This window comes from Heterodontus francisci, chromosome 1 (assembly GCF_036365525.1).
Source record: "Heterodontus francisci isolate sHetFra1 chromosome 1, sHetFra1.hap1, whole genome shotgun sequence".
NCBI classification, from domain to species: Eukaryota; Metazoa; Chordata; class Chondrichthyes; order Heterodontiformes; family Heterodontidae; genus Heterodontus; species Heterodontus francisci.
This window is the reverse complement of record NC_090371.1, coordinates 283,143,240-283,156,743: the sequence shown is the minus strand read 5'-3', so window position 1 is coordinate 283,156,743 and position 13,504 is coordinate 283,143,240. Positions and strand designations below refer to the sequence as shown.

The following is a 13,504-nucleotide window of genomic DNA, read 5'->3' as shown; positions in this document are numbered from 1 at the left end:
GCACCCAGTCCTTTGGGATTGTTACAGCAGATGATAACAAAAACTGAGCACAGTGTCAACACATGGAGACTCTGCCATCTACCTGGTACAACACAATGACAGCTCACTGTAACAGCGACGAATCTCTGCACTTCATGAAGACTTTACACTACACTAGGCCTGTCCAGGGTCAACTAACTTTAAAACTCCAGAATCTACTAGATTGTTGTCATATGTACCAGTGAATAGGTAATCAGAGGACTCAGATTTAAGGTAACTAGCATAAGCGGATAGGGAGATGAGAAATGTTTTTACACAGTGAGTTGTTGTGATCTGGAATGCGCTGCCTGAAAGGGCGGTGGAAGCAGATTCAATAATAACTTTCAAAATGGAATTGGATAAACACTTAAAAAGGAGAAATCTGCAAAGCTATGGGGAAAGAGCAGGAGTGGGAATAATTGGATAGCTCCTTCAAAGAAGCACAATGGGCTGAGTGGCCTCCTTCTGTGCTATATGATTCTATGGGAGAAGAACAGGCTTCATAAGCAGGAGACCCTCAGGATTCTGGAGTTCACTTTCAATATACCTTCGATGTAACGCTGCCCCATGTACTTCCTGTCCTTCTCCAGAGCTTTCTTAATATCCTCTGCAGACTTGAGTTCAATAATTGCTTCTCCACTAGGCTTGCCGCCTCTGCTGCACAGGAAGTGCACACCTTTAACACCATTCACAACATCGCAATCTAATAAGAGAAACAAAAGATCACATACACATAAAAACATGGTCTGACTCCAAGTGACATAGCATTAGGATCCAGCACAGGACAAGGCCACAGATCTTCCCATAAGAGTCTCCAGCAAGCAAATCGGATTTAACATGCGCACACAAATATATCCTTATATAAAGGTGTGCGTACAAATAACTGGCTGGGAGTAACATGGCCGTTCTTTGGAAGGTTATGCTGATTGAGTTAGATGAAGGAGGGTGGGCAGAGGCTCGTGTGGCGTATAAATAATAGCACGGACTAGTCCACCTGAATGACCTCTTTCTATGTATGTTCCATAAATTCTATGTAACTCTTGAATCTCGCAGTGTACATGATTATGCACCATTTTTATGCACTGCCTGGCAAATTCACATCCTATGATGTTCTCAATCTGCCTAATACTTGTTTCGTGTGTCAAGCATGCAGTTTGCACTTTTTGCTCATTATTATTCACACCCAGTAAACTGAAGTAAAATAGATGCAATGCATCGCAGTCTTCTTGTTAGGACAATTTCTGATTATCGGATCAAAAATTAATATGTCTATTTAATTGAGCTGAACTGATTCATGCTTAGTATGGCTAGTGCATCACTTACAGACTCACACTGATGACCAGAGAACATTAACTTGAAAGAGGTAAGTGGTGGGACATGGATCAAATCGAGTTCTCCAGTGAGTATTGTGACTGGGAAGCACTTCTCTTACCAAAACCATTGTCTTTGGTCTCTGCCACAAACTCTGTTCCCCAGCTACTGATTCCATCCCTCTGCCAGGCCACTGTCTGAGGCTGAACCAGACTGTTCGCAACCTTAGTGTCATATGTGACCTCCAGCTGAGCTTTCGACCCCATATCCTCTCTAAGACCACCTATTTCCACCTCCGTAACATCGCCTGACTCAGCTCATTGACTGCTGAAACCCTCATCCATGCCTTTGTTACCTCAAGACTTGACTATTCCAACACACACGTGCCTCCCACCTTGCTCCCTCTGTAATCCTCAGCTCATCCAAAACTCTGCTACCAATATCCAAACTCATACCAAGTCCGGTTCACAGAACAGTCAATGGTACTCGCTGACCTACACTGCCTTCCGATCTGGCAATGCCTCAACTTTAAAATTCTCATCTTTGTTTTGCACCCTGGGAGCAGATGTTCTAAAGGGCTAAGATTGAGAAAACCAGTCGCATGATCCCCATAACATATAATGTGTTTGCAAATGAACTTCAAACAGCAGTTTAGATATTTATTTTCTCAAGTTTTCTCCCCTCATTCTTTGACTCTGAAAGATCCTACATTTCTACAGCATCTCTCAACTTCAGGATGTTCTAAAGTGCTTTACAGCCAAAGAAGTACTTTTGAAGTGCAGTCACTGCTGTAATGGAAACACGGCAGCCAATTTGCGCACAGCAAGCTCCCACAAACAGCAATCTGATAATAACCAGATAATCTGCTTTAGTGATGTTGGTTGAGGGATAAATTTCAACCAGGACAGAGGGCGAAATCCCCTGCTCTTCTTTGAAATAGTGCCAGGCACCTTTAACATCCTCCCCAGAGGGCAAATGGGGCCTCGGATAAATGGCTGATCCGAAAGACAGCACCTCTGACAGAGCAGCACTTCCTCAGTACTTCACTGAAGTGTCAACGGTCAATTATTTGCGTATGGATCTTGTTGGTGAATGTCAGCAGGCTTATTTGACCATTGGGGTGGGGGGGTGGAAGGGGATGCGGGGAGGTTTTTGGAGCATCACAGTCAAATCACAGTCAGGACTGTAACTGTTCTCCTCCTGGTAAGCACACTCAGGCATTTCCAGCATGGGATTGCTAGGCAGCAATCTGAAGCAGTAACTAAGGGAATCAGAGCACAATTGAAGGCTGCAGATCCACTTGCAAAACAAGTATTAGGCAGATTGAGAACAACACATGTGAATTTGCCAGGCAGTGCATAAAAAATGGTGCATAATCATGTAGACTGCGAGATTCAAGAATTACATAGAATTTATGGAATTTACATAGAAAGAGGTCATTCAGGTGGACTGGTCCGTGCTGCTATGTATACTCCACACGAGCCTCTGCCCACCCTTCTTCATCTGACTCTGCAGAGACTGGCGATTAAACCTGGGACTTTCCAAAACGCCAAGCTAACTCTGGAAGGGGTGAGAAATTCCAGTTCATAAACATCTGAACATTGCTGGCATTGCCAGAAAAGACTTCATGCCAACAACTTGCATTTATATAGCTCCGCAGGAGCATTAACAAAATTTGACACCAAACCACATAAGATGACATTAGGAGAGATGAAGGAAGTAAATTTTTAAACAGCAGCTTTAAGGAGGAGAGGAGGGTTTGAGGAGTGAATTCCAAGCTTGAGGCCTAGGCAGCTAAAGGCAAGGTTGCCAATGGCTGGATGAAGGAAGTGGGGGATGCTCAAAAGGGCAAAATTGGAGGAGCACAGAGATCTCTTGTAAGTAATGTTCCTTCTAAGATGTACGGTGGCGTGACAACCCGAAGGTCCACACGCAGGCAGTGCACAAGTTTAGCCCCTTTAAATCACTGCACAGCCAAGGAAAAAAATTAAAGGGGCTGCACACAAACAAAATCTCCCACTCACTCCACAAAAAAACCTAAGAGTGGCTGTAGGGCTGGAGAAGGTTTCAAAGGTGGGGAGGGATGAGGCTTTGGAGGGATTTGAGCACGAGGAAGAGTGTAAACATTGCTGGACCGTGGGGCTGACCTGGGTCGGCAAGCACAGAGGTGCTCACACACTTCTCAGCGAAGCACTGTAACACAAAGTGTGTGGCATAACAGATTTTAAAATAATCTCTTCATAAACCAGCTGCCATGGTGCAATCAGTCTCGAGGGGGAGAAAGTAAAGGATGAGACAGCTAGATTTTAGTGAATACCTTACCCGAAAAAAACTCCAGCACATCTTCTGCAGAACAGGACCACGGCAGGCCCCGAGCCCTCACAACAAACACATTGCTCTCCATTTCTAATGGAGTTGGGACATAGTCAGGAAGTGGGGGATAGGCCTCCTCTTGGAAAGGTTGGAACGTCTCCTGCGTGAGATTGAAAAAAAAACAAGCACTGTGACTGGCTACAATCAACACAGCAAAGTCTACCTTAGCAAACGGGAAATATATAGTCACTGCCTAATAATATGCCAGGTAATTAACCAGATTGCATTATAAAACTGCGAGCTGCCCCAGATTTCGTCGAAGCTTTGCCCATTTTTGAACTACATTTTCAGCAAGTTGAAGATTGCAGTTCTCACACGTCTCACTCATTTTGTTTTTAAACACCTCACATCAAATTACCACAAGCAAAACAGAACTGAGTTTACACTGAACAGCTTTATAAGGAATAAATTGTATTCTTTGGAAAAAATACCAAGGGGAAGATGATGATGAGGGAGTCAGAGAAATAATGGGCATGTTAGGGTGATGGTGGTGTGGGGGACCAAGTCACAGAGGGATCTGCAGATGAGGGGGAGCATTTTAAATTCAATCTGTTCAGGAACTGGCAGTCAGAGTCCATCAGCAAGGATGACAGTGATGGTCAAACAGTACTTGAATTAAAGCCTGGCTACCTGACTAGACCCGACTACATGTGTCGGGTTCGGGTTGGGTCGAAATTCTGAGTCCAGCATTCGGCTCGGGTCGGGTCAGGCTAGGCTGGACACTGCTTCCGGGAAGTCACAGGAATCGCCTGCTGCTGGAACAGATGAAGGAAATTCGTGTCGGGTCGGGCGCAAAAAAAAAATTAAAGGGCTTGGGTCGGGTTCGGGTTGGCTCTGGTCGGATCGGGCCCAGGTCGGGTTTTCATTTTATACCCGATCCAGGCATTAACTTGAATACAGAGCAGGGAGCAGACATTTGGGTGATTTGGAGAGTAGGAAGGATAGATGGCACAAGGCTGGAGAGATGGGCATTGGAGAAATCCCTTCTAGAGGCAGTGAAGGTATGAGTAAGCGTTTGGACAGCACTGGAGGTAAGGTAGGAGAGGAAGTGTGCAACACGAGCAGTCATGGTGATGGCTGACAGGTTGGGTTTGAATCTGATTATTGGATCAAAGAATTTACAGAGTAAAGCTGCAAGAGAGAGGCAACTCTCTAGTCTAACCTAAAATCTTACGAACAATCAAACAACGCAAATTAGCTTCATCAATATGGAGGCTAATGTAGATCACCTCTCATATTTATTCATTTTGCATTCTGTTTAGTCCACATTAGACAAATTGAAGGTAAATTTTTAGTTATGCAGGTCTTAATACGGGAGAGTCAGCTGATGATTCAGCGGGAGGTGAGCAGGAAGCGAGTATCAGAGGAACAGAGCTGCTGTACAAACATATCAGGGTGCAGGAAGATCTCCAAGGTCGGGGGAGCGAGATCAGGGAGGGAAGTGAAGGCGAAGTCTTATGGTGCACCGGACACGAGAGAACAGTGTGATGGATGCCCAAGGTGTTATATGGGTGAATACAATGAATGAGATATTCTGAACAAAGGCAAAAGCAGGAGGTATGGAAAAAAAATGCCTGGAAGTGGTAAAAAGACACATATTAGGATTTTAACAGCAGAACGAGATAAATCAGGGGCAGAACAAGGCTATATTTCGGAGTTAGATGAAGGCAATCTCAGTAAGAAATTGGATATGGGAGAAGGAAGCTGAGCTTGAGGATGTGTAGGGGCTTAACTCAGGCCGAGATCCTGGGAAGTTGATGGTGAAGGCACACTGAAGGTTGTGGCTTTTGACTCACGAGTCATGACTCACACAAAGGGTCTTAACACGGGAGATAAGTCATGAGAGTGATGGAAAACTCTCCACTTACCTGGATGAGTGCAGCTCCAACAAGTCTGACATCATCCAAGACAAAGCTGCCTACTTGATCAGCACCCCCTCCAACATTCACTACCTTCACCATCGGCACACAGTGGCAGCAATGTACACCATCTGCAAGATGCACTGCAGCAACTCACCAAGTCTCCTTTGACAGCACCTTCCAAACCCATGACCTCTACTACGTAGAAGGCCAAGAACATGGGAACACCACCACCTGCAAGTTCCCCTCCAAGCCACACACTATCCTGATTTAAAACTATATCGCCATTCCTTCACTATTGCTGGGTCAAAATCCTGGAACTCCCTCCCTAACAACACTGTAGATGTACTTACACCACAGCGACTGCAGCAGTTCAAGGCGGCAGCTCACCACCACCTTCTCAAAGGCAATGAGGGATGGCAACAAATGCTGGCCTAGCCAGCGACACTCCCATCCCAAGCATAGATTAAAAAAATTGGAAAGACTGTCAATGAGCCGAAAGAACAGAAAGATAGGACTGAGTGTTAAATAGGAAAGTTGACCACACATTTCCAAACAATATTTCCAAGGGGACTGAGGAGGAGACAATGAAGAACAGACCCCTGAAGCAAACAAGATGTGATCAAATGGGCCTGGAGAAGCTTTTGAAGATGATGTGATATCTACAATTTGAGAGATGGGAAAAAGGTCGTAAGCACAGAGGTAGACAGCTATCAGGATCCATTATAGAGTGTTTCCATAACAACATGAATCAGTATCACCTCTGTCCTTGCTGCACTGACTCCTGATCTGGCAACACCTCTACTTTTAAAATGCTCAAACTTAAGTTCAAATCCCTCTGCGGCCTCAGCCCTCCCTATCTCTGTAATCTCCTCCAACCCCACAACCCTCCGAGATCTGTGCTCCTCTAATTCTGACATGTTGTGCATCCCTAATTTTATTTCATCCACCACTGTATATGGTGTATATTAACGATTTGGATGTAAATGTAGGGGGCATGATTAAGAAGTTTGCAGACGACACAAAGATTGGCCATGTGGTAGATAACGAGGAGGATAGCTGTAAGCTGCAGGATGATATTAATGCTCAGATTGGCAGAAAAGTAGCAAATGGAATTCAGCTTGGAGAAGTGTGAGGTGATGCATTTGGAAAGGTTAAACAAGGCAAAGGAATACACGATTAATGGGAAAATACTGAAGTGTAGAGGAAGTAAGGGACCTTGGAGTGAATGTCCACAGATCCCTGAAGGTAGGACAGGTCGATAAGGTGGTTAAGAAGGCATATGGAATCTTTTCCTTTATTAGCCGAGGTATAGAATACAAGAGCAGGGAGGTTATGCTGGAACTGTGTAACTCATTGGTTAGGCCACAACTTGAGTGCTGTGTGCAGTTCAGGTCACCTCATTACAGAAAAGATGTAATTGCACTAGAGAGGGTACAGAGGAGATTTACGAGGATGTTGCCAGGACTGGAAAAATGCAGCTATGAGGAAAGATTGGACAGGCTGGGGTTGTTCTCCTTGGAACAGATAAGGCTGAGGGGAGATCGGATTGAAATGTACAAAATTTTGAGGGGCCTGGATAGAGTGGAGGTGAAGGGTCTATTCACTTTAACAGAGAGGTCAGTGATGAGGCGGCACAGATTTAAAGTGATTGGTAGAAAAATTGGAGAGATGAGGAAAAACCAGTTTTCCCCCAGAGCGTGGTGACGGTCTGGAACTCAGTGCCTGAGACAGAGACCCTCAACTCATTCAAAAGGAATAAAAACAAGAAATGCTGGAACCACTCAGCAGGTCTGGCAGCATCTGTGGAAAGAGAAGCAGAGTTAACGTTTCGGGTCAGTGACCCTATTTCAGATTTCCAGCATCTGCAGTATTTTGCTTTCATCATTCAAAAGGAATCTGGATACGTACCTCAAGTGTCATAAGCTGCAGGGCTACATACCAAATGCTGGAAGGTGGGAATAGAATAGGTGGATCGTTTTTCTGCCAGCACAGACACGATGGGCCAAGTGGCCTCTTTCTGCGCCTTAAACGTTCTATGATTGGCGGCTGTGCCTTCAGCTGCCGAGACCCTAAGCTCTGGAATTCCCTCCCTAAACCTCTCCACCTCTTTCTCTCTCCCTTTACGATGCTCTTTAAAACCTACGTCTTTGACTAAGCTTTTGACCACTTGTCCCTAATACCTCATATGGCACAGTGTCAAACGTTGTTTGATAATCACTCCTGTGAAGCACCTCTGGATGTTTTACTATGTCAAATACTCTAGATAGATGCAAGTTGTAGTTATATAACCTATATTCTGCTATACATAAACTCATATTGTATACAGGACTTATATATCCAGTATAGCATGATTATGACATGCTACATTAGTAACACCATGAACACCTTTTAAATGGGTACAGTTAATGAGTTTTTATGAAAGGTCACAGACCTGAAATGTTAACTTTGCTTTTCTCTCCACAGTTGCTGCCAGACCTGAGTATTTCCAACATTTGTTTTTATTACAGTTCATATGTATTTATATAGACTTAAAAGTATTGATCTGTATTTTAAAAGTGTCTCTATGTATATCTGCATTTGCCAGCGTGTGCACGGTGTAAATATCTGGATTTAATTCAGATTGCCCGCTTGCAACTTCTCACCTGATGCGAATATCGGGGATGGAGCCCAGCCCTGACTCTACTCGAGGCCGAGGCCCCACTCCGGGCCTGCAGCTCCTTCACTGATACTGAGGGGAAGTAAGGCCTCAGGCCGCCGGCCACCGACAAACTGTAAGCCCGGGACAGGGCGCGCAGATTCAGGAAGACACCGAGCCTGCAGCTGACGGCCATGGAGACCGGATCGGAGCCCGGACTGAACCGCTCACCGGTGCCACCAGCAGCCACTCCCTGCACTCACACCAGATACCCGGCCGCGGACCTCCACACACAGCGCCGCCTGCAGCATGGGAGGTCGCATACAGACCTCCGCACACACCGCCACCTGCAGTACCGGAGGCCTTATACTGATTTCCACACACAGCGCCACCTGCAGCACTGGAGACGACATACAGACATCCACAGCCAAGCGCCACCTGCAGCACCTGCTAATAACACAACGTTTCCCCTGCAGCATTGTGGAAATAACATGTTCCCCACGATTAAATGTTACAGACATTATTTAGCCTAACTGAAGGACTGGAGAATTGCAAATGTTACACCCTTGTTCAAAAAGGGATGTAAAGATAAGCCAAGCAGCTACAGGCCAGTCAGTTTAACATCGGTGGAGAGAGAAGCAGAGTTAATGTTTCAGGTCAATGATCTTTCATCAGAACTGGCAAAGGTTAGAAATGGAATAGGTATTAAGCAAATAAAGTGGGGGTGCGGCAAGAGATAACAGAAGAGGTGTTGATAGGACTTGGGTCACAGAGAATAACTGACCAGAAGTATTGGAACAAAGGGTGTTTTAATGGTGCGCTGAAAGACAAAGCGTTAGTACAGAGAGAGTGTTAATGGACAGAAAAATGAACAGCCCTGGTCCAAAGCACAAACATGAAAAAAAAAGTGGGCAGGCACATGGTAAAAAACTGAATGATGAAACAAACTAAAAGAAAAAGAAAAAGAAAAAAAAACCTGATAATATCGGTGCTGTTTCCTGTTTCCACCCCGAACTGGAAAACTTTATCAACTTTGCTTCCAAATTCCACCTGTTTCTCACCTTTACATGGTCCATCTCCGACACTTCCTTTCCCTTCCTCGACTTCTCTGTCTCCATCTCTGGGGATAGGCTGTCTATTAATATTCATTATAAGCCCACCGACTCCCACAGCTACCTCGACTACACTTCTTCACCATTCCATTCTCCCAGTTTCTCCGTGTCCTATGCATCTGCTCTGATGATGCAATCTTCCACGACAGCACTTCTGATATGTCTTCCTTTTTCCTCAACAAAGGATTCCCTCAACCGTGTCCGGCCCATTTCCGGCACTTCTACCCTCACCCATTCCCCTCCCTCCCAGAACCATGACAGGGTTCCCCTTGTCCTCACTTTCCACCCCATCAGCCTCCACATCCAAAGGATCATCCTCCGCCATTTCTGCAATGTCTAACGTGATGCCACTACCAAACATATTTATTTATTTAGAGATACAGCACTGAAACAGGCCCTTCGGCCCACCGAGTCTGTGCCGACCGACAACCACCCATTTTATACCAACCCTACAGTAATCCCATATTCCCTATCACCTACCTACACTCCTTCTTCCTTCTTTGGCCTCCTTATCTCGAGAGACAATGGATAAGCGCCTGGAGGTGGTCAGTGGTTTGTGAAGCAGCGCCTGGAGTGGCTATAAAGGCCAATTCTAGAGTGACAGACTCTTCCACAGGTGCTGCAGAGAAATTTGTTTGTCGGGGTTGTTAAACAGTTGGCTCTCCCCTTGCGCCTCTCTTTTTTCCTGCCAACTACTAAGCCTACACTAGGGGCAATTTTATGATGGCCAATTTACCAATCAACCTGCAAGTCTTTGGCTGTGGGAGGAAACCGGAGCACCCGGCGAAAACCCACACGATCACAGGGAGAACTTGCAAACTCCGTACAGGCAGTACCCAGAATCGAACCCGGGTCGCTGGAGCTGTGAGGCTGCAGTGCTAACCACTGCGCCACTGTGCCGCATCTTCCCCTCCCCTCCCCTCCCCTGTCAGCATTCCGAAGGGATTGTTCCCTCCATGACACCCTGGTCCACTCCTCCATTACCCCCACCACCTCGTCCCCTTCCCAAGGCACCTTCCCGTGCAATTGCAGGAGGTGTAATAACTGCCCTTTTACCTCCTCTCTCCTCACTATCCAAGGCCCCAAACACCCCTTTCCGGTGAAGCAGCCATTTACTTGTACTTCTTTCAATGTAGTATACTGTATTCGCTGCTCACAATGTGGGCTCCTCTACACTGGGGAGACCAAACGCAGTCTGGGTGATCGCTTTGCGGAACACCTCCGCTCAGTCTGTAAGCACGACCCCGAGCTTCCAGTTGCTTGCCATTTCAACACTCCCCCCTGCTCTCATGCTCACATCTCTGTCCTGGGATTGCTGCAGTGTTCCAGTGAACATCAATGCAAGCTCGAGGAACAGCATCACTTTACCGATTAGGCACACTACAGCCTGCCGGACTGAACATTGAGTTCAATAATTTCAGAGCATGACGGGCCCCCCTTTTTATTTTCAGCTATTTTTTTATTTTTATTTTTTCTTTTAGTTTTATTTTAGTTTGTTTCCTCATTCATTTTTCTTACCATGTGCCTGCCCACTGTTTTTTTCATGTTTGTGCATTGGGCTAGGGCTGTTCATTTTTCTGTCCATTAACACCCTCTCTGCACTAACACTTTGTCTTTCACCACACCATTAACACACCGCTTGCCTTTGCTCCATGACCTTCTGGCCAGTTATTCTCTGTGACCGTCTGTCCTATCAACACCTTCCCTTTTGTGATCTCTTGTCCCAGCCCCGCTTTATTTGCTCAAAACCTATTACATTTCTGACCGTTGCCAGTTCTGATGACCTGAAACGTTAACTCTGCTTCTCTCTCCACATTTGCTGCCAGACCTGCTGAGTGTTTCCAGCATTTCTTTTTTTTATTTCAGATTCCCAGTATCTGCAGTATTTTGCTTTTATTCCGGAAACAATAATTTGAGATCAAATTAATAGTCACATGGACAAATGTGGGTTAATTAAGGAAAGCCAGCATAGATTTCTTAAGGGAAAATCATGTTTAACTAACTTGCTGGAGTTTTTTGAGGAGATAACAGCGAGGGTTGATGAGGGCAATGTTGTTGATGTGGTGAACATGGACTTTCAAAAGATACAGTGCCACACAACAGCCTTGTGAGCAAACTTGGAGCACATGGAATAAAAGGGACGGTAGCAACATGGATACAAAATTGGCTGAGTGACAGGAAACAAAGAGTAGTGGTTAATGGATGTTTTTCGGGCTGGAGGAAGGTTTGTAGTGAAGTTCCCCAGGGATCAGTGTTGGGACCCTTACTTTTCCTGATATATATTAATGACCTAGACCTTGGTGTACAGGGCACAATTTCAAAGTTTGCAGATGATACAAAACTTGGAAGCATTGTGAACTGTGAGGAGGATAGTGTAGAACTTCAAAAGGACGTGGACAAGTTGGTGGAATGGGCAGACAAGTGGCAGATGAAATTTAATACAGAGAAATGCGAAGTGATTCATTTTGGTAGGAAGAACATGGAGAGACAATATAGAATAAAGGCTACAATTCTGAAGGGGGTGCAGGAGCAGAGGGACCTAGGATACAGTATCCTGGGTTTTATTAATAGGGGCATAGAGTACAAGAGCAAGGAGGTTATGTTGAACTTGTATAAGACACTAGTTCAGCCTCAGCTGGAGTATTGCATCCAGTTCTGGGCGCCGCACTTTAGGAAAGATGTGAGGGCATTGGAGAGAGTACAGAAAAGATTCACGAGAATGGTTCCAAGCATGAGGAACTTCAGTTATGAAGATGGATTGGAGAAGTTAAGACTGTTTTCCTTGGAGAAGAGAAGGCTGAGAGGTGATTTGATAGAGTTATTCAAAATCATGAGGGGTCTGGACAGAGTAGATAGAGAGATACTGTTCCCAGTCATGAAAGGATTGAGAACGAGAGAGTACAGATTTAAAATATTTGGTAAGAGAAGCAAAAGTGACATGAAGAAAAACTTTTTCACGCAGTGAGTGGTTAAGATCTGGAATGCGCTGCCTGAGAGTGTGGTGGAGGCAGGTTCAACTGAAGCATTCAAAAGGGAATTAGACAGTTATATGAAAAGGAAGAATGTGCAGGGTTACGGGGAGAAGGCAGGGGAATGGAACTGAGTGAATTGCTCTTTCAGAGAGCCAGTGTGGACACGATGGGCCGAATGGCCTCCTTCTGCACTGTAACGATTCTGTGATTCTGTGATTTTGTGAATGTAGTCCTACATAACATTTGTGAGTCACAAAGTTGCACTGTTGCCTTAATCAGGAGGTTATGGGACTGGAGCACACAATCTGGGCAGCAGCACTGAAGGCTGGATTTTGTGTTGGAGGCAGGACTCCCGGTGCTGGGGTGAAAAGGTGGGGGATCCCCTGCCTCAGCCTTTACGCTCCCCCCCCCCCATCCCCACCCCCAGTGTTTTTACATGTAAGTTTCCCTCGCCAGGAACCCTATTCCTTTAAAGACGGAGATCCTGCTTCCAAGAGCTGCTGGGCAATCAGAGTGCCCGCAGCTCAGCAATATTGGCACCGCCACTGGGAGCAGTGGCCATTGCTGGTACAGAAGAGGCCTCCGTCCCAGGGCCAGTGCTGCAACCCCGGACCAGAGGTAAGTGAGGCGGTGTCATCGGGGCCAGTCCAGAAGGCCCCGGTGAGGGGGCTTGAAGGGGTGATCATGCAGTCCAGAGGGAGTGGGGGTGTCCCTGGGGGTAAACTGATTCCCGGTGGGGATCCTCTATGGGCCACAGATTGCCCACGGAGGAAGGACCCCTCCCCCCAATCATGCAGGGAGGGCACCTTGTATTACAAAAGATCCCAGTGTCAGCGGGAAGAAGCCCTTAATTGACCGTTAATAGGCCTCTGAGTGGGAAGGCCGTCATTGGCTTATCCCACCTCTGTGAAGACCACTTAGCAACAGGGAGGCATTGAGCCCTACATCCCACCACCCCGTCTCCCCCCTGCCACCCGTTGTGATATTCCAAGCCCCCCCAACCTCTGACCCCACCTCGGGGGGCCACAAAATAATCCCAGAGAGTGCATTTCTACAGTGCCTTTTACAACCTCAGAATGTCGCAAAGCGCTTTACAGCCAATGAAGTTCTTTAGAAATGTAGTCACTGTTGTAATGTCGGAAACACGGCAGCCAATCTATGCACAGCAAGATCCCACAAACAGCAATGTGATAATGACCAGAACATCTGTTTTTTGTGATG

General features: G+C 46.0%; 1 protein-coding gene across 1 annotated transcript in view; it reads right to left on the bottom strand.

Moving 5' to 3' along the window:
- The window catches only part of LOC137377185 (G-rich sequence factor 1-like), a 28,583-nt gene extending 20,091 nt beyond the window's left edge, over positions 1-8,492 (bottom strand). Inside the window, exons 1-3 of the mRNA XM_068046628.1 lie at positions 8,207-8,492; positions 3,652-3,802; positions 566-721 (exon numbers count right to left, since the gene is read on the bottom strand). Of these exons, the coding sequence (XP_067902729.1) occupies positions 566-721; positions 3,652-3,802; positions 8,207-8,395 (496 nt within the window). The 5' untranslated portion in view covers positions 8,396-8,492. The remainder of the gene's footprint in view (positions 1-565; positions 722-3,651; positions 3,803-8,206) is intronic.
- Between the last annotated feature and the right edge of the window lie 5,012 nt (positions 8,493-13,504).